This window comes from Microcebus murinus, chromosome 1 (assembly GCF_040939455.1).
Source record: "Microcebus murinus isolate Inina chromosome 1, M.murinus_Inina_mat1.0, whole genome shotgun sequence".
NCBI classification, from domain to species: Eukaryota; Metazoa; Chordata; class Mammalia; order Primates; family Cheirogaleidae; genus Microcebus; species Microcebus murinus.
Genome location: NC_134104.1, coordinates 151772662 through 151792731, shown reverse-complemented (window position 1 = coordinate 151792731; position 20070 = coordinate 151772662). Strand labels below are relative to the sequence as shown.

Here is a 20070-nt window from a genome sequence, read left to right as displayed (position 1 = left end):
AATTCTTATTTTTGTTCTTCTATAAGTAAAGTATTCCCTCCCTATAAGTAAAGTAGGGTTTTTGGGGACATTTATACTTTCTTATGTTCTTTGAGCTTCCTGAATCTGTGGTTTGGTGTCTGACATTAATTTGGGAAGATTCTCAGTCATTATTACTTCAAATATTTTTTCTGTTCCTTTCTCTCTTTATTCTTCTGATATTCCTTTTGTAGTTGTCCCTCAGTTCTTGGATATTCTGTTCATTCTTTTCCAGTATTTTTTTTCTCTTTGCTTTTCAGTTTTGGAGGTTTCTATTGTCATATTCTCAAACTCAGAGATTCTTTCCTCAGCCATTTCCAGCCTACTAGTGAGCCCATAGCCCATTAAAGGTATTTTTCATTGCTGTTACAGTGTTTCTGATCTCTATCATTTCTTTTTTATTCTTTCTTAGAATTTCCATCTATCTGCTTACATTATTCATCAAGTCTTGCATGTTGTCTACTTTTTCCATTAAAGTCCTTAGCATAGAAATCATAATTGTTAAAAAAAATTGCTGGTCTCATAATTCCAACATTCCTGCCATATCTGACTCTGCTTGCTCGTCTCTTCAAACTGTGTTTTTTACCTTTTAATGTGCCTTGTAATTTTCTTTGTTGAAAGTTAGACATGATCTACTGGGTAAAAGGAACTGCAGTAAATAGGCCTTTAGTAACACCGTAGTAAGGTATGGGGCAGTGGGGAAGTGTTCTTATGGTCCTATGATTAGGTCTCAGTCCTTTGGTGAGCCTGTACCCCTGGCCTGTGAACTTCACCAGTGCTTCTCAGTCTTTCTTCCTCCCTTAGGTGGGACAGGAAGGCTGGAGTGGGCTGGAGTGGAGTAACTGATCTCAAGTCAGTTCGTTTTTGAAATAGCCCCAGGAGGTTGGGCTCTGGTGAAATGGTTTCTCCTGAGGGAAGGCCTTGTTAAGAGGAACACAATGTTCTGGTGTGTTCCTTTTCCCTTTCTGATAAAAGCATGAGACAATATGCCTCCAATATTCTCCGTGGTAACCGGTAGAGTTCCTGGAGGTAAAACTCATGAAAGTGTGAGGGCCCCCCTATGAATGGGTCCCCCTAGAGTTGTTAACACAGAATTGTCCACACTGAGCCTCCAGTGAGTCACCAATCACAGTTCAGGTTTTCCTTCCCTCTCCTTGATTTCTGAAGAGGTTTCTGCTCTGGCAAATTGTGATTTTCTGTACTTGCCTATATGTCTCTCCAATTTTGGGGGCCACAGTTTGCCCTGTGACCTTCTTTGATGAATCTAAGAAGAGTTGTTGATTTTTCATATTGTTCAGCTTTTTACTTACTGTTAGGATGGAATGGTGACTTCTAAGCTCTTTATATGTTAGACTGGAAGCCAGAAGTTTTTTTAGTTTATTTTTGAATGAAATTCTATGGTCTAAATCTGGAAACCATTCCTATTAATAATTTTCTAATAGGTTGGGAGATTTATTGTTAAGAGCCTTAATTTTTTAAAATCAGACTTCGGTGGTCTTTTTACATAATGTTTATCTGACTAGGATCAACTTAATTTCCAAGTTTCCAATTAGGGTGAGAAGTAATCCTTCTGATCCAGTATTAATGCTAAATGAAACAGGGCAAAAAGAGTGGATTCAGCACTCTTATATCTAAATAGCTAAGGTGTATAACTGATTTACAAATTTAGTTGATAGCTGGGGACTCAGTTCTAATTTACTGGTCACAGCATTACTTGGATGGCTGACTGACAATGGGAACAAAGCCCCTGGCTGGCAACACTTGCATTATGGCTCTAAAGTAGCTCTATGGCAGTGGCTTTTGCTCCATACTAAGAGGGCCAGCAAAATTAGTCTTAACAGGTTCATAGACAGGCATGTTGCTAACCTTTTTCAACTGGCCTACAACAGATGCAAATCCATTACCACTGCTTGAAACACAACTCGTGGAGTGTGCCTTAATACTGCATATGTTACTGAACCTGACAGAAAGATATTTCATAACAGCTCATTTCCCCCACCTGCCGCAGAAGAAATTACATTAAATCAGAGGCTACACTAAGAAAAGAAGAGGGTAGCTAAGCAACACCTTCAGATCTCAAAGGATTAGAGTTTTTTTAAAGCCCTAAATTTAGCTATTAAATGTATATTCATCAGCACAGCTAAAACATCTTCATAAACTGATTTGCAGCATCTAATAAAATAAAATAAAAATCCAGAGCAGGGCTTATTGTACAGCTGAAGTTCTCAAAGTTCAAATATCTGTTATGGAGCTGCAAGTTCTCTTTCCCGATGCATGCCTGCCTGGGCTGTCTGCTCCATTACTTTCACCAAAGAGTGTCCCCTTTTCTCTTCAAAGTTTGCTTAATAATCTAGATGGTGCTTGTGTGGGTGTGTTCACTTTGTGATAATCATTAGGTTTGTGCCATATTCTTCAACTAGAAAGAAAATGAACTTTGAGACTCACTTTCATAAATCGTTACTACAGTTGCTTGGTCTAATAACCAGGTCTCTATCTTTCAGATGCTTAAATATGTTTATCCCCACCATGCACCTTTATAAAAAGTTGTTATATTTGTCACCCATTTCTTTGTGTATTTTTAATTTATTTGCATTATTCACTTTTCCCTGTGAAACCTTAAGTTTCCTGCCTGCCATCTCTTTTGTAACTCTCCTAAGTGGATGTAGACAATAGTGTGTTCATTTATCAGCTCTCAAAAAAAAAAAAAAAAAACAACAAAACAAAAATCCTGATTTGAAGTGATTAACAATTTCTGTGATATATACACTCCTAATTTCAAAATTCTAAGTTTTAACAGCCAGCTCACAAAAATCCTGGATATTTAACAATTGGCTTTCATGAACAGACAAAAGCCAGCTCCAGCCATGTAGGTAAACAAGATCATTGCTACTTTTGCACCAACTTAGAACAGTATTTTTACTAACTGCTCATTTACTTTTACCACCATAAAGTTCTTCCAGCTGCAGGCATAGACAATTGTAACATATTTCAGTGTGGAATCAATGATGCGTGAAAATTGTTCCCTCTCTTTATCCCTGCAAAGCTAAAGCTAAATAAGCCAATTTGCTGAATTACTTAGAACCAAGTATTTATTACATCACAAACAGATTAGTTCTCACTTGTCAGGAAATGTAATAAAGCCAAGGCACCGATTGCTGTTTGTTTTCTGCCACAAGTGCAGACTAAATGAAATAGATATTCAATAAGCTGTATTAAACTGAAGGATGCATTTTCAAAATGGTGAGGGGGCGAATAAACAGGCAGCATTAATGTCAGAGGGAATTATGGGTATGAACACTTTCTCCCTGCTATTATACAAATCTAACCCTGATATAAATATTCAGTGTTATCACTAATGACTACATAGATGGGTTTTGCTCTTGGAAGCTCAAATACAGAAAGGCAACTGACATTTTCAATGTCAACATTTTGCAGGGCAACACTTTTCCTGATTTATAAGGATGCCTATTATTTCAGCATGGACTTATCAGAAAAAAACAACCAGAAGAAAAATAAAAGTTAAAGGATCTGAAATATGGTAGAAAAAAACCTTTTAAAAAACATTGATTCTACTGAAAATAAAAAGCCAGGGCTCTTCTATTATATCAAATGAAATGGAAGGCAGAGAAAAGGAATACTATTAAAATTCTCCATATCATTGTGACTTCATATTTCCTGGGGCCAGGGTTAGCCACTCTGGTGTCTTCCTTTCCTCTCTTTGCCCTCATCCCACCTCCAATGGCAGTGGAGCTTAAAACTGGACAATCACTTCTATGGCTCCCTTCTCAGTTTAATAAGTCTGGGTTTCCGAGGGAGTCATGAAAAGTGTCTGAAGGACATCAGCATGGCACCTGGTACAAGTACTTAGGGATTATTTCAAAGGTCAAGACGATCTGATTTTTGATCACATGTTGATGGGAAGATTTTGGCCCTGCAATATATTCACCCACACATACACCTTCTAAGTGTTGGAACCACTACAAACCATGGCAATAGAGGAGGGGACAGCATGTGGCAACTCTCAGTATGTGATTTGTGATCACCTTTCTCTTTCTTCTGTATGCAAACTGTGCTGATCCTACCACCCACACCTGCTCTTTCCCTACCTTTCAGCTTGCTTTACTCTGTTGCAGTGGTGTGTTGTGAAAGACTTTCTGATGAAAGTTTTCTGGAGGTGCCTGGCTCCTATAACTGCCATACAAAAACCATCAAGTTCTGATCGTCTTGCCATTCTCAGTAGTTAAGCCGTATTTCGTATGTTTAGCATTAAATAAAAATGAAGACGAATGTCATAGTTTGGGGTTCTCCAGAAGCCGTCTCTGAGACAGAATTTAATGTTCAGGAGTGCCTTGAGATCAGCACCCATGGGGAGGAGCGGAGAAAGTGCGATTGGATAGAGGGAGAAGTGGAGCTGTGATGTAGGCTCCAAAGCCCCAGCCACAGGGAGTTCTGGAGCAGAAATAGCTCAACAGTCATCCCACTTTTAGTCATCCCACTTTTAGAGGCTGGTCCTTTACATCCCTGTCTCACATCATTAGATGTGAACCCTCTCCAAAAGGGCATGACCACAGTGAGGTGGCTTTCTGTAGCTGATGTGTTCCATGAAGTGACTAAAAGCTGGAAGCTGTTCCATTGAAACACTCACTGCAGCTAAGACAATTAAGTCTTTCCTTGAAAGGAAATTTGAGCACAGTATCTTTGTGTTCACCACAACAAATCTCCACACCTGAAAAATATCTATCATCTTTTACACATCTTAAATCCTTAAGAGAATAAGAGGCTACCGAGTAATGCATTCAAAACTATTTTAAAACTATTGTTTTTTAATGTATTGTGCTAGAGTAACTGGATATCCATAGGCAAAAAAATAAACCTCAACCCAAACATCTCACCTATACAAAAATAAACTCAAAATGGATCATGGATTTAAACATTACATGGAAAACCATAAAACTTCTAGGAAAAAACCTAGGAGAAAATCTTTGGGATCTCAGGTTAAGTAAAGAATTCTTAGACTTGACACCAAAAGAATAATACATTAAAAATCAATAAATGGGCCGGGTGCGGTGGCTCACGCCTGTAATCCTAGCTCTCTGGGAGGCCGAGGCGGGCGGATTGCTCGAGGTCAGGAGTTCGAAACCAGCCTGAGCAAGAGCGAGACCCCGTCTCTACTATAAAAAAATAGAAAGAAATTAATTGGCCAACTAATATATATACAAAAAATTAGCCGGGCATAGTGGCGAATGCCTGTAGTCCCAGCTACTCGGGAGGCTGAGGCAGGAGGATTGCTTGAGCCAGGAGTCTGAGGTTGCTATGAGCTAGGCTGACGCCATGGCACTCACTCTAGCCTGGGCAACAAAGCGAGACTCTGTCTCAAAAAAAAAAAAAAAACTCAATAAATGGTATTTCATCAAATTGAAAACTTTTACTCTGAAAAAGCACATGTGACAAGGATGAAGACACATTACAAGAGGGCAGAAAATATTTGCAAACTACGTATCAGACAAAGGACTAGCATCTACAGAATATAAAGAATTCTCAAAAGTCAACAGTTAGAAAATGGGCAAAATACATAAATAGATATTACACTGAAAAGGACAGACAGATGACAAATAAGCACATGAAAAGATGCTCAGCCTCACTAGCCATCAGGGAAATGCACATTAAAACCACAATGGGACGCCACTTCACACCTATCAGAATGGCTAAAATAAAAAATAGAAACAACACCAAAGGCTGACGAGGATGTGGAAAAACCAGATCAATCATACTTTGCTGGTGAGAATATATTGTACAGCTACTCTGGAATATAGTTTGGCAATTTTTAAAACACAAAACATGCAACTATCATATGACCCACTGATTGCGGTCTTGGGCATTTATCCTGGAGAAATTAAAACTCAGGTTTACTCAAAACCCTATACCTGAATGTTTTTTACAGCTTTACTTATACTATTTGTAAACTGGAAACAACCCAGATGTCCTTCAACAGATAAATGGTTACACTAACTATGGTACCTCCAACCATGGAATACTGCTCAGCAATAAAAAGGAATGAACTACAGATACCTGCAACAACTTTAATCTCCAGGAAACTATGCTGAGAGAAAAAAATGCCAATCCCTAAATGTTACATACTGTATGATTCCATTTGTGTAACTTTCTTGAAATGACAAAATCATAGGAACAGATCAGTGGTTGCCAGAGGTTAAGGATGGATGGGTTACAGGTATAGTAGGGAGGTAGATATGGCTATAAAAGGGCAACATGAGGGATCCTGTGGTAATGGATAAGTGTCCCATATCTTTATTGTTTCAATGTTAAAATCCTAGTTGGGATATTGTACTGTCATTTTGCAAGATCTTACCACAAGGGGAAGCTGGCAAAGGGTACATGGTATCTCCCTGTATTATTCTTACAACTGCGTGTGAATCTGCAATTACCTCAAAATAAAAAGTTAAAAAAAAAAAACTGTGAAAAAAATCTTGAACTCAATAAATTACATAATCTAGGTCTAGTATGTGAAATAGTGGTATTACACATCAGTGGAGTAAAGAGTTACCAATAGATGGTGTGGAGGTGATTTTATGATCTATTGCTACATATAACAAACTACCTCAAAGCATAGTGGCTTCAAACAACCACCATTTTATTTTCTCACAACTCTATGGGTCAGGAATCCAAGCCAATCTGGGCAGATATTTTAATCCACACAGTGTGGGTTAGGGTCATCACTCAGCTGCATTCAGGTGGTGGATGTATGAGTTAGAAATTCTAAGGCTTCACTCACAAGTCTGGTGCCTCAGTGCTCTGCACATGGCTTCTCTCTCCATATGGCTGGCAAGGCTTCCTCACAGGGTGGTGGCCTGAGGGTAGTCAGACTTTTGCCATGGCAGCTGACTTTCAAGGGGGAATATATGAACTGGTGCATACTGAAGCTACAGATTCTTAAGTCCCAGCCTTGGAAATTATACAGCACCACTTCTGCCACATGCTATTAGTCAAAACAAGTCACAAGTTCAGTTTCAAGGGAAGCAAAAATAGACTCCAATCAATGTGAAAAGTGACAAAGAAATTGAGGCTTACTCCACAATAGGGAGCAATTAATTAATTACAGATGCTTCTCAACTTATGGTGGGGTTATGTTCTGATAAACCCACTGTAAGTTGAAAATATCAACAAAAATGCATTTAATACACTTAGTCTACCTAACATCATAGCTTAGCCTAGCCCTCCTTAAACATGTTCAGAAAACTTACATTAGCCTACTTTGGGCAAAATTATCTAATGCATCTATTTTATAATGAAGTGTTAAATATTTCATGTAATTGATTGAATAAATTACATTGAAAGTGGAAAACAGAATGGTTGTATGGGTATTTAAAGTATGGTTTCTACTGAATGTGTATTGCTTTCATACCATTGTAAAATCAAACAATTGTAAGTTGAACCATTTTAAGTCAGGGACTATATTTGAAAAATTCTGTGGGAAGTTTTTTCTAAAGTTTCATATTCAGTTCTAAAAATAGATATAGAGTTATTCAGATTTTCTTTCAGTTTTAGTAAGTTATGTTTTCAATTTATTTATTTTTATTGTTTATTTGAGACAAGATCTTTCTCTGTCACCCAGGCTGCAGGGCAGTGGCAGGATTCATAGCTCACTGCAGCCTTGAACTCCCTGACTCAAGTGATCTTCCTGCCTCAGTCTCTAGAGTAGCTGGGACTACAGGCATGTGCCACTATGTCTGGCTAATTTTTCTTATTTTTTGTAGAAACAGGGTCTTGCTATGTTACACAGGCTGGTCTTGAACTCCTGACCTCAAGCAACCCCTCTGGCCTTGGCATCCTAAAGTGCTGAGATTACGGGCGTGAGCCACCTTGCCCTGCCCTGTTTTTTAAATATTTGTCTACTGCATCTAAGTTGTGACATTTACTGGCATAAAGCAGTTTGTAATATTGCCTATCTTTTTAAAGTTGGCAAGATATGTTATGATAGCCTTATTTTCTGTTTCTGATATTGCTAATCTGTGCTTTTTTTTTCCTTATCTAGGAGTTTATCAATTTTATTAATCTCAGAGAACTGACGTATGGATATTTCATGGGTTTTGCTTTTTCTACAAGTCAATGTGTTCTGGAGTACTTCCATATTAAATACATATAGATCTGCCTCATTTTTCAATTGCTACCATAGTATTCTGTATTATGGAGGTACCAGGATTTATTTAATCATAAGCATTTTTATTAATTTCGTTTTCTTTTTTTCTTTTTTTGCTATTAGAATACAGAAGCAAACATCCTTTTATGTGTTTCTGTGTGCACATCAGAAAGGTCAGACCCTCAGAAGTTAAATTGCTGGGCCACAGGGTACATTAATTTTACATTTTAAACAGATAACTCCCAAACTGTTTTTCAAATGGCTATACCAGTTTGCACTTCCATCAACTGGGTAGAAACATTCCTCAATGATCCAGATGTCCATGCCAGTGTTTAACAACATCAGCCTTTTTCATTGATGCAGTCACAGCTTGAATTTGCACTTTACTGATTACTTATGAATCTGAGCATACTGCAGTTGTTTATGGCTTGAGGGTTTTCCTCCTGAGAAAGATCTTGTTAATCTACTTTCTATTTTGTTCTTATCCATTTTTTAAGTATTGAAGATATTAAACCTTTGTTTCTTAACGTGTTCAAAATAGATTCGTAGTCTATTCTATATTTTGCACTGTTTTATTCTAACTTTTTTCATACAGATATTTTAAATTTTGATATGGTTGAATTAATCACTCTTTTCTTTTATGGACTGTATTTATGCCTCTCTGAAGAAGCCCTTTTATCTGGTTCTGAGAGTTCAATTAATACTCACTGGTTAGTCAGTCTCTTGTCTCTAAAGAGCAGCTCTATCAATGAGTTCTAGAATCCAGCCCCTAGGGGAAAATTTCCTCTTCTTCCTTCCTCCACCCAACATGTTTTACTCCAGACTTTAATATTTCTTAACCCCCCGCCCATCCCATACACACGTTGAAAACTTGGAATCACAGAACATTAGAAGAGTTGCCTAATCTCAAACTCTCATTTTTCTAGATGAGGATTATGAGATATAAGCCTTGCTATCCAATATGGTAGCCATTAGTCACATGTGGCTTTTGAATTTTATGTTAAATAGTATTCAAAATTCAGTCACACTAGCCAAATTTCAAATGCTCCATAGCCACATGTAGCTAATGGCTACTGTATTAGATAGTGTGGGTCTTGAACATTTCTATTCACTGCAGAATATTCTAGTGAACAGGGCTTCTCTAGAGCTTTGTTAAAGGTTTTTTTGCTGTCAGTAGGAACATAGACATCAGTAGCAGCTGGTTAGAAATAGAGACCTCAGACCTCTCCAGACCTCCAGAGTAGAAATCTATAATTGAACAAGATCTGCAGGAAGTTCGCATGCATATTAGTGTCTGAGAAGCCTTAAAATCATGTGTTTTTATTTTCATACTCATACAGCTGATTGGTATTCAGGTCCTTCCTTTGACCCAACTATCACTTTCCCTTATCATCCTGTTTCCTTCCTATTATCTCCCTGCCACACTTGCTTTCTTCCTTTAATTATAGCATTTCTTTATAAATATTTACAGAGCTACCAGGACATCACGGCCCTCAGAAAACCTCTCCTTCTCCATGCCCTCACCCTCATTCTGGTTTTCAAGTGCTTGCTTGGCAGGCTTGTGATAAAGGTGCAGGCCTCTGTGATGGCTGTGTTGTTGCTCAACATTTCCCCTGGGGAACCATTGTGGGAGGCTGGAAATTAAAGCCAACTTTGAACCCAGTGAGGTGTGAGTCATCAACCTGTATGGTACACTTGGTGTTGGTGGTACATGGCAGCATTCAGTCTTTAGGCCATAGTGTTGGGGCAGAGCATGCAAAGCAAACTATGTACTTGCCTTAGTCTGTATCACATGTAACCAGCTTGAACTTCTTGCCATCAGTAACAAGGTGAAGCCTGGGCCAGAGCTACCCAGCTACCTGCAGAGTTGGGGGAGATCATGAAGTCCCTAGCTCTTGTCAGTTTCTGGATAAACTCCAGCATTGGATCAATAATTTATTTTATTGATTGATTTTTACCATGCAGCAGCCACAGGCATCTATATGAATAGGTTCTAGGACCAAAAAGACCTTGGAGGGTGTATGCTTCCCAGCCCAATTTTCTGAAAGTGCTGCAAGACTTACTGCCAGATCCCAGAGTTTTGTTACTGGACTCAGTACCACTGGGCTAGGACTGTGTTCTAGGTAGTAGAGTTCACAACAACCACACTGGCTGATATAGATGGAATGCCCCCAGCCTAGATGTGCTCTGAGAGGTGGAAATTGTAGATGGTCAGTTTCTGTTTTTTTTTTTTTTAGACACCATCTCACTCTGTCACCCTGGGTAGAGTGCAGTGGTGTCATCGTAACTCACTGCAACCTCAAACTCCTCGGCTCAAGGGATCTTCCTGCCTCAGCCTCCCAAGCAGCTGGGACTACTGGCACATGCCACAACACCTGGCTAATTTTTCTGTTTTTTTAGTAGAGACAGGGTCTCACTCTTGCTCAGACTGGTCTGGAACTCCTGAGCTCAAGTGATCCTCCTGCCTTGGCCTCTCAGAGTGCTAGGATTACAGGTGTGAGCCACCATGCCAGGCCTGTAAAAAGGTCAGTTTCTGCAGACATACTATTAATACAAGTCTTTGGCAACACCATTAATACCTATAAAAGTGTTTTTCATATGTTCTGGTCTTCCCTAAAATATTTTATGAATTGGATCAAATACAATAAAAAACTTATTAGTTATTACTATATCCAAGAGATTATGAGTGGCTTTTACCCCTCCCCCAAATCAAGAAAGACATCATCCCTATCCTGGAGGTACTTTATTGAGTATTCTTCCAACTACACTTCTAACTACTCCAGTATAGTTGGAAGAATACTCAATAAAGTCCATTAAAAATCCATACAATTACACAAATCTGAGAATTTGAGTGCTAGATGTGCGGTAAAGAGTCAGGTTTACAGGGGGGCTCAGAGGAATGAAAAAGAGGCTGCAGGGAGGGAGGAGAGTCAGGAAAGGAGACCCATGAACTGAGTCTAAAATAAAGGGTAATATATTATTGTAGGATCCATAAAGACAGAAGCCCTATTTCAACCCGTTTCCCAGCACCTAGAATAGAGTGGGCACACAGTAGGCACACACTAAATATAAATAGATGAATGGTAGAGAGTGGTATAATTACAAAAGCAGATTGTATCTGATGGCTAAAAGGCTTGAAACCAGGTCAAGAAATGTTGATATTACCATTAGTGATTCCCCCTCAAAAATCCCAAGAACCTAAACACCAACTCTTCACCCCCCCAGGTATATAGAGCTAGGTGGGAAGGTGGTTGCTAGTTTTGCCCACTACTGTACTCCCTGCGCCTAGAGCAGTGCACTACACGTCAGACATCGAGTGACTGTCTGAAGGGTCCTGGGAGTCGCCCTCTCCGCTTGGCCACCCACCCAAGGCCTGGCGGAAGGACAAACAGCACCTGGATAATGGCGTTTCCATTCGCCATTGCAGCATCTTGGACAGGCTCTCACAGGGCAGGAACACGCTTCAGTCCCCAGAACACTACAAGGTGGCTACCTAGTGCCCAGCACCTGACAGCCAACACCAGCGGGATTAATGATGCATTAATACAGTCATTATTCAACTTAGTTACTACTTAACTCCGTCGGGTGAGTCCCACCGGTTCTTCCAGCTTGAGTAACCTGCCTAGTGTTCACGCCAGATCACGTCAGGCAGCACGACGCATGCGTGGCTGCTGGACCGGGTGGTAATGTCCGGACACGCGCAGGCGCGTAGCCGCGCCGCCAGGTCGCGCTAAGGGACAGAGGACGCATGCGCGGGCGGCGCGGCCTTAAGGGCGGTGGCGGCCCGGCGTGGCCCAGTCGGCCTGTCAGCCGGCTCGGAGACGCGTCCGGGCGCTTGCGCGGCAGCAGCCATGGCGGCGGAGGAGGAGGAGGTGGACTCGGCCAACACCGGGTAAGCGAGGCTGGCGGAGGTGGGAGGCTGCGTGTTCCTTCCTCTCGCGCCCTCTGCGCTGGCCGGGGCCCGACCCGGTGGGCAACAGCGAGGACTCAGCCCGCCTGGCGACGGCAGGCCGCCCCCTCGTCGGGCCCCGGCGCAAGTCCGCGCGGCGCCCCGAGAACCAGCGCTGTTCTGCCCGGGGAGGCGCCCGTCAGCGCCGGGGCCCGGAGGTGTCCGAGTCTGACTCGGCCCGCCCAGTTGTTGTGTAAGCGGCCCCGCGGGGCCGGCGGCGTGGCGGCCGCGGCGCCCAGACGGGCTCGTTAGCCCCTCCACTTCTTTGCCCCAGCGCGGCCGGCGGGCGGGACCGGCCGACCCTGCACCTGACTTGAGTCACGAGAAATGGCCGAGCCACTCTGTCCGGCGGCTTCCGTCTTCAGGTACGCGCGGTGCCCTGTCCAGCCCCCGGCAAGAGTGCCGGCAAGACCGAAAGTGCCGCCGGGGCCGGTCCTGCCCAGAGCCCGGCGGGAGGGGCGGTGCTTCCGTGGGGGAGTGTTAGACCCGGAGCCCAAATTCGCCGAGAAGCGGCGGGAGATTCGGGGGTGTCCAGGGAAGGAAAAGCCCAGCGTGGGGAGGGAAAGGGGGGTTGTGCAGTCGGTGTATGGCCTTGGTCTTCAGAAAACGTTTCACTTAGATACTTTATAGAACGAAAGTTGACGCTTTAGATGTGGATAACAAGTTCGGAAGTGATAATTCATCCCCCTCTCTGCTTGGCGCTTCTGTGATGAGTTGTTCAGGCTTTACTGGAGAAGTAAGGGGGTGTTGCCTGTGCCTCAGAAGAAGACACATACATGTAGGAAACTTTGTGGAAGTTGGAAGGGTAGATGTCTGATGTGAATCTTTTTGATATACAGATATACTGAGTTTAAACGATTTTCTACGTTTAGCTGACTTTGTACAGTTGTTAGTAGAATAGTAGTTAATTCGTGGAAACATTAAATTGCTATGAAGGTTATTGCCTTATTTCTCAAGGTCAGTGATTTATATTGGAAAGGAAACTTCTATACTTCCCCCCATGTATGTTTTTCTTTTTTTTTTTTTTTTTAGGTCACATCCAAACATTTCTACCCATGTATGTTTAATATTTTGACATGAGTTCTACTTTAGATTATGGAGAAGTTTGCCTAGGAAACATAACCTAAATGATAGAATATGGAGTACCATGAAGGCAGGAGTATTTGGAAAAATGCCAAAGGGAAAGACATGAAATATTAGAAACTTGATTCTTTCTTTGAATTTTGTTTATATGATGAATGGATTCATTGTTTTGGTTTGTTGATGGGCTTCCTTGTTACACTGAGGTGAGATGCTTAATGTCATGTGGACCCACGTAGAAACCTGACTGGTAGCTTGTGTTCCCATCTGGTTTGTCACAACATTTTTTACCCTTTCTGAGACACTTCCTCGTAGACTTTGTGGTCTAGATGTTGTTGTGGGGCTTGGGAGTCCAGGGCACACCCCTGAAAGGGATTTATGACTTTGAGTGATAGCTAAAGGTGTTGGGAGCAGATGATAAAAAATCCTTAGCATCTAACCAGCTATAATCCCTAGACAGAGGTGGACCTCCCTGGTATTCTTGGCAGTACACTTGATCAGTGTCCAATGTCTATATGGCCTTCTGAATTGAACCAAGCAGGCAGGCAGAGGAGGCTAAACTGCTCCCCCTACTAGGTGTTCCCTAAACATAGTCATATTAAATCTAAGGTTTACCTTGTGTGCTAGGTATTACTGTTTCCATTTTGTAGTTGGGACTGCCACTGGGAAGGCTTCTAGCACCCTAGCAACAAGTGGTAGGGCTGGATTGGAGCTCTGCTGCCTGTCACTGGGATTGGGACTCATGTGAGATATTTGGTACTTGTTTAGACTCAGTTCCCTGTCCTTAAGACATTCAAGGTCTAGGTAGAGAGATGGATGACATTAACAAAGGAAACCAATTATAAAATGGTCATCTGATGGCTTTTTGGAGCATATGATTTTTGTCTTTTCCTTTGTGGCACTTAGTGAAGACAGGCATTCCAGGGATCCATTTTGCTTTCAACATCAAGCTCTTTTCAGTTGCAATACAGTTGAGAAAGCTAAGTGTAACAAGAGCAGGGTAGACTTATGTGTATTGCTGTAAGTAAAGTTGTCCCAGAGAATGATTGTGTCAGCTGAATTTGGAGGAAAGCTCTCACAGAATTTCGTAGTTGCAGAGTAGACCATAAAAGAAGTGGTTTGCAGTACTGTGCTGGAGTTGATTTGTACAAGCAAGCCATTGCAAAATTTTCAGGAATTTTGCCAACTGTTGGCAGCTTGAAACTGGCCATGGTAGGAGTATTTATACCATGGAAATCATCAAATACTACAAATAAGGTATAATTAAAGGATTTTTCTCATCCCTCCCTGCTTTAGTCCGTTTGCCAGCACCCTACTGGGTTTACATTAGGATTTGAATGTAGTTCTTTGTCTTGGAGATGGGAGAGTGGATTTCTATTTTTAAAAAATTGCCCAGATCTGTGCCTTCCTCCCTGATGTCATCTGCCCTTCCCAATCCCTTGCCACTTCTTAGAAATCACAAAACTTTTCAACACCACATCCCAATGGCCTTTTGTTTTTTCTGTACTTACCCTCCTTGAGACATTTTCAGTATTTGATACTGTAATGATAACTACTACTTTTTGAAACTCTTAGTAGACATTCTATCTCTTAATGATATTTTGCTTCTTGCCTTACCTAAGACCAACAGTCACTTTTATTAGCTTCTGACTTTTTCCCTCTGTTCTCTAAATGTAGTAATTCACCAAGATTCTAACTTCATCCTTGTTTTTGTTTATTGTCTTGTTTACTCAAAGTCCTTGAACTATCTTGTCTGTGGAGAGGACTGAAATCTCATTCTCTTTCCTCTTCTGGGAGGAGCCTTCTTCTGGGCAGATGTTTCTAATTGTCAGATATTCATGTCTGATTCCTTAAATTTAACATGTCCAGACTAGGATTTTATTTGCACCGTCCTTCTCCTAAACTAAACAATAGAAAAATATCAGTTCTTCTGTTTGGTTTGTGACAGTCATGTTCTGGTCATCCAGAATCACACTGTGGCATTATCTTTTGACTCTCCCCCAGCTCCTTTTTATTGCCCCCAATACCAAATCTGTTACCAAGTCCAGTAGATTCTAAGTGTACAATATCACCTTTCCATTTCAGCTGTTACCTAGGAGCCACCTGCTTCATATCCTCCGTATTCTCTCACTTGGATTGTTGCAGGCTTATAACAAGCTCGCAGCATTGCTCATTTCATTAGTTACTTTTGCATTTCCCAGAGGTACAATCTTGTTTGTCACACAGCCACACACATAGTGTGGCTTTATTATATGTACTCAGACTGATTTTAAAGCCCTTTCCAAGCAACATGGCTGCTATCTAGCTTTATAGTCTTAGTTCCTGCCTGTGCACTGGACTCCAGCCAAGCTGTATCTTTAGTTGTTTCCTAACAGGTTGCTTGCTCACTTCCTATTTCCCCACGGCTTGGTTCACGTTGTTTTCTCAGACCCAAAACATACTGTGATCTCTCTTTTCTAATGGTTCCAGTATTTTTTTAAACCTTATGGCATGTATACCAATGTTTTGTAGTATAGTTATTTGTATATTTGTTTTGTCAACTCAATGAGGACAAAGCTTTTGTCTTACTCAAATGTCTGATACTCCCCATAATATGCCGAAATAAAAAGAAAAAAAAGAAAAAAATGTCTGATACAGCTTAAAGGGGCTTTATAAATAGTAAGCTTTACATTTTTATGAAATTAAGCACTTCAACTATTGTAAATTCATGCCGATACAAACATTAAAATCAGAAATATAGTAATTTATTCTACATTTTATAGTGTGACTTAAATTTTTCCTCATAGGATGAAAAGTTTGAATTTCAATAGGACAGAAAAGTTTGAATTTGAATAAAACAACAATTAGGATCATGAACTTAAATTGTATTAGGGAGGTTGGAAATAGGATTCTATTTCTTGACCTTAGGTGAACCAACCCATGCTTCTCTGTTTTGCCTGCTCTCCAAAATGCCATTCACAGGCCAGCAAATGCAAATTTCAGTCCTGTGACAAAGAACTTGTTAACAAAAGATGTAAAGTCACAGGGCTGGCAACTTAATAAAAACAACACTGAATCATACATTTCAGAATTACAGATGTCTCTGAATGAATCTTTCAGTATTTGACCTATATTACTTACAATAGCTGTTCTGAAATGTTATATTGGTCTAAACACTGCTTTGACTAATTGTTAGATTATTAGTCTAACCTCGTGATTCTATAATTCCCACTCCTGATTTTGAGTTATAAAAAATTTGTGTGGAGAGATGTTTTTATTAAAATGATTATTCAGTTGATTTAATGGTCATTCAGAGATTATTCAGTGATTATTCAGAGACTTAGGATTTTTAGTTTTATTCTCTTTATTGTCCAGTAGATGAACTTATTTTAGAACTGACATAAAGAAATGTCACTCTGACTTGTTAAGCAGAGTAAATCTAAAAATGTACATGTAGCTTTACACATGTGTTTGATAATAAGGTCATGTAAGTGTCTGACTCCAGAATAGTTTGTTTACCATGTGAGGGAAGGTAGGAAACAATGGGAGAGTGGGGGGAAACATTACCAGCACATGGCTTGTCTAAAACACTGATTCTGCCATTCTGGGTCTTTAAAAGTTATAGTTTAGAAAGGGAGGAGTTAAAAGACTGTTGATTAAAGTGTTAAAATATATTAAAGGACCTGTGTTGTCTTTGCTGTAATAATTACTGATAGCTTGAATCATTTAAGTATCATTTATCTAAATTAAAATGTCATGATAGTCACTTAAATTGTAGTTGTACAAGACATGCTCTTTTTTTTTGTTTTTTTCTCTTTCCTAAGAAGTCAGTTCCCAAGAAAGAAAGACTTTATTTGCCCAAGCATTATTATACAATTTCCAGTTTGGAATTTTTTAGTCATTTATTGGTTGAAGGATTATGTCAAAGAAATACATATATTCACACCTCTAATTGGACATTTATAATAAAATGCAAAACCTCATGGTTTCTTTAAATAAGATAGAATACTATGCTTAGATTAACTTATGAAGAGCAATAATAAATTGATAAGATTTTTCTCTCTCATCTGTACCCATATAGGAATAGAGCCATTTTAAACAAAATTGTAATATAATAAAATCTTCTTTACTTATAACCTAATAGGAAATGTTATTTAAGTGGCCAAGAGTGTGTGGAAATTGGCCAGACTTCTGCACATTTTCTTCAGAATACTTTGAAACCTCTTTCACTGTTTCATAATATTTGTAGATTGTGTAATTCATCTTTAGTAATAGATAATCAACTGTCTTAGAGAACAAAACAGGGATTACCAGGAAACTTAAATGTTGATGGCATGGAGTATAAATACAATGCAATGATGTTTTTTTAAAAAGATTAGGTAGAAAGTTCAGGGCAAAATATTTGTATCTCTCTCAAATTCAAAATACTTAAAATCACATTCTTAGGTAAATATATTCTATTAATATGTTGAGCACATGTTACTTGGCTTTCCTTAGAATTGCCACCTCTAATGTGATCTTTTAAAATTTTTCTTACTCAAAAGTCTGCTTATTGAAAAGATTCTCTCAGTTTTCACAGTAGCGGTTATAATGCCAGAGTCCTATTTATTTTTCTGATTAGAGCTTGGATCTCTTTAGAGCTTGGATCCTTGCTAATAAGCTCAGTGTCTAACTGATTGGGCTGTATAGACGACCTTTTGGCTTACATTGGTCGGCCTTCCCCATGCATAGTTGTTTACTTTTGGAAAGTTATGCCCCTATGGTGAATGGCTTTTCTTTGTATTGTAATTGATGCTTTGGTCTCTTCTGAAATTAGGGCCTTAGTGATGATAGTGATTATTGCTTATCTGCTTAAATAAAATAGAAAAGTTAGGTTTTGCTTTTCTATTTATTTTCCAGGGTGATGAGGAGGTGGCCCTGTATGTAGTTTACTTTTTTATAGCTAGGCCACATGAATTTAATTTTTACCTTGAATTTTGTGACCTCAGAAGAATGGCTAGATATTTGACAAGGTTCAGTGCTATGTCCTTAGTTCCAGTTTCATGTCCTTAGTTCCATTCTTCCACATACTAAGAAATGCTGAAAAACACTGAGTGTGATAGGATACCCTGTGGAAGGAGAAGGGGGTCTCTTTAAAGATAGGAGGTAGGGTTGGATGGGTAAGTTTTAGAGTATTGAAGCAATAGAGGGTAGAATGGTAAGGTATGGGAACTCTTGAGCAAAAGGGAATCATCTAAAGGATGGAAAAGATAAACTCTTGGAAATGTTCCTTTGAGCCTATTATAAGCACTCAATTCTATAGAGTGTCTCTCTAAGAAAGAAGTAGAAGACAGTTTCTATAAACATTTTATCATCTGGTTAAAGTAAAACTGGGCAGAAACATTATCAAGACTTAAGGGAAGAGTGGTCTCTATACAGTTTTATTAGGAGTAAGAATAAAATATTTTACCATGTTTTGTTAATTATAAATTTTTCAGTTTAAATATACTTTAGAAAAGTCCCACTTTAAAAATTATCTGCTTTGATGAAAAGGCTTCTATGAAAACATGAAGAGAATTGATGCCTCTTGTGGTTGACAATTCCTAATTTTTAATGTAATGCACTAGGCTTGCAAACATGAAAACATTATTTTGCCTCTTCTCTGAGTTGAGCTGGTCACTAGGAGGCAAATCCATGGACAGATAATCCCACACTTTGAAAGTTGGTTTTATGGTACATGGTAAATTGGTGAAGGTAGATATAATTCCTATATTATAGGTTGGTATATAACTTTTTAAACTCTGGTGCCTTATATGTGTTAGGTATTCAGAGGCTGAATTATTTTTTGAATGTATTTTTTTTAAAAGACTGAAATAAAGATTACATTTGTGTTTTCTTTGCCCCAACTTGTCTATGACGTCAGTTGGAGCAATAGTAGATTATAGTTCATTTCACCATAATTTTTTTGGTACTGACCCCTGATTCTCTTTGATAAAGAACTATGCTGTGATTTAAGGCAGGGGTCCCCAACCTATGGTGAGTTGTATAATTATTTTACAATGTAATAATAATAGAAATAAAGTACACAATAAATGTAATGCACTTGAATCATCCTGAAACCATCTCTCCCCTAATCCACAGAAAAATTATCTTCCATGAAAACAGTCCCTGATGTCAAAAAGGCTGGGACCACTTATTTAAGAGATATTTATGTAGGAAAATTGATGAGATTGAGTTGTTAAGTAACTTCCTGTTGGTATTAGTTCATATTTTTGTAGTCAAACATAGACCTGATGTCTGGTCAGGACAAAAGAGCTTCAGCTTAATGATAATTTACTTTTGTTTTTTTCATCTCTAAAGATCATGAGATACTTTTATTTTAATTGCCCATTAACCACTTTTTTCCCAACAGATGGAAAATTGTTGAATGAAAAATTCATTGCTCAAGCCTTGAATCATTTTAAAATAATTTTACAATAGCCTAATATTAATGTTTTCTATTATGTTTATACCTTGATAATAAGTTATGTGTAACATTTGTGAGGGATGCCAGAAAGGTCTAATCATCTTATCCTATTAATGCACAAAGTTAAAAACTGGCAGCAGAGAACATTAGAGTAGAGCCTCATTTTAATGCAGGCCATTATGTATCTTCAGACATTCTTTTCTTCGTGTAATAGCTCTAAAATATAACTGCATACCATGAAAACCTGACCACATACAGCTGCTTACAGTCCTGTCCTTTAATCCTATCTGTTTATGTATGTAATAATGCAAACACACATATATACATGTACAGTATCCCTTGGGAGATATGTTCCAAGACTTCCAGTGGATGCTTGAAAACTCAGTACTGAACCTGATATAAATATATATGCATATTTTATATACATATGTTTTTGTTATACAT

General features: G+C 39.3%; 1 protein-coding gene and 1 long non-coding RNA gene across 3 annotated transcripts in view; one reads left to right on the top strand and one right to left on the bottom strand.

Annotated features, from left to right (window-relative positions):
* Positions 1 to 11969, bottom strand: part of LOC142873326 (uncharacterized) — a 49201-nt gene extending 37232 nt beyond the window's left edge. Inside the window, exon 1 of the long non-coding RNA XR_012921370.1 lies at positions 11569 to 11969. This is a non-coding gene — a long non-coding RNA (uncharacterized LOC142873326). The remainder of the gene's footprint in view (positions 1 to 11568) is intronic.
* The window catches only part of ABHD5 (abhydrolase domain containing 5, lysophosphatidic acid acyltransferase), a 28826-nt gene continuing 20692 nt past the window's right edge, over positions 11937 to 20070 (top strand). Inside the window, exon 1 of one of the 2 annotated variants that reach the window (XM_012770402.3) lies at positions 11937 to 12065. In XM_012770402.3, the coding sequence (XP_012625856.1) occupies positions 12025 to 12065 (41 nt within the window). In that variant the 5' untranslated portion in view covers positions 11937 to 12024. Of the gene's footprint in view, positions 12066 to 12093; positions 12488 to 20070 lie in introns of those variants that run through there. The other variant, XM_012770403.3, reaches the window with a different exon arrangement.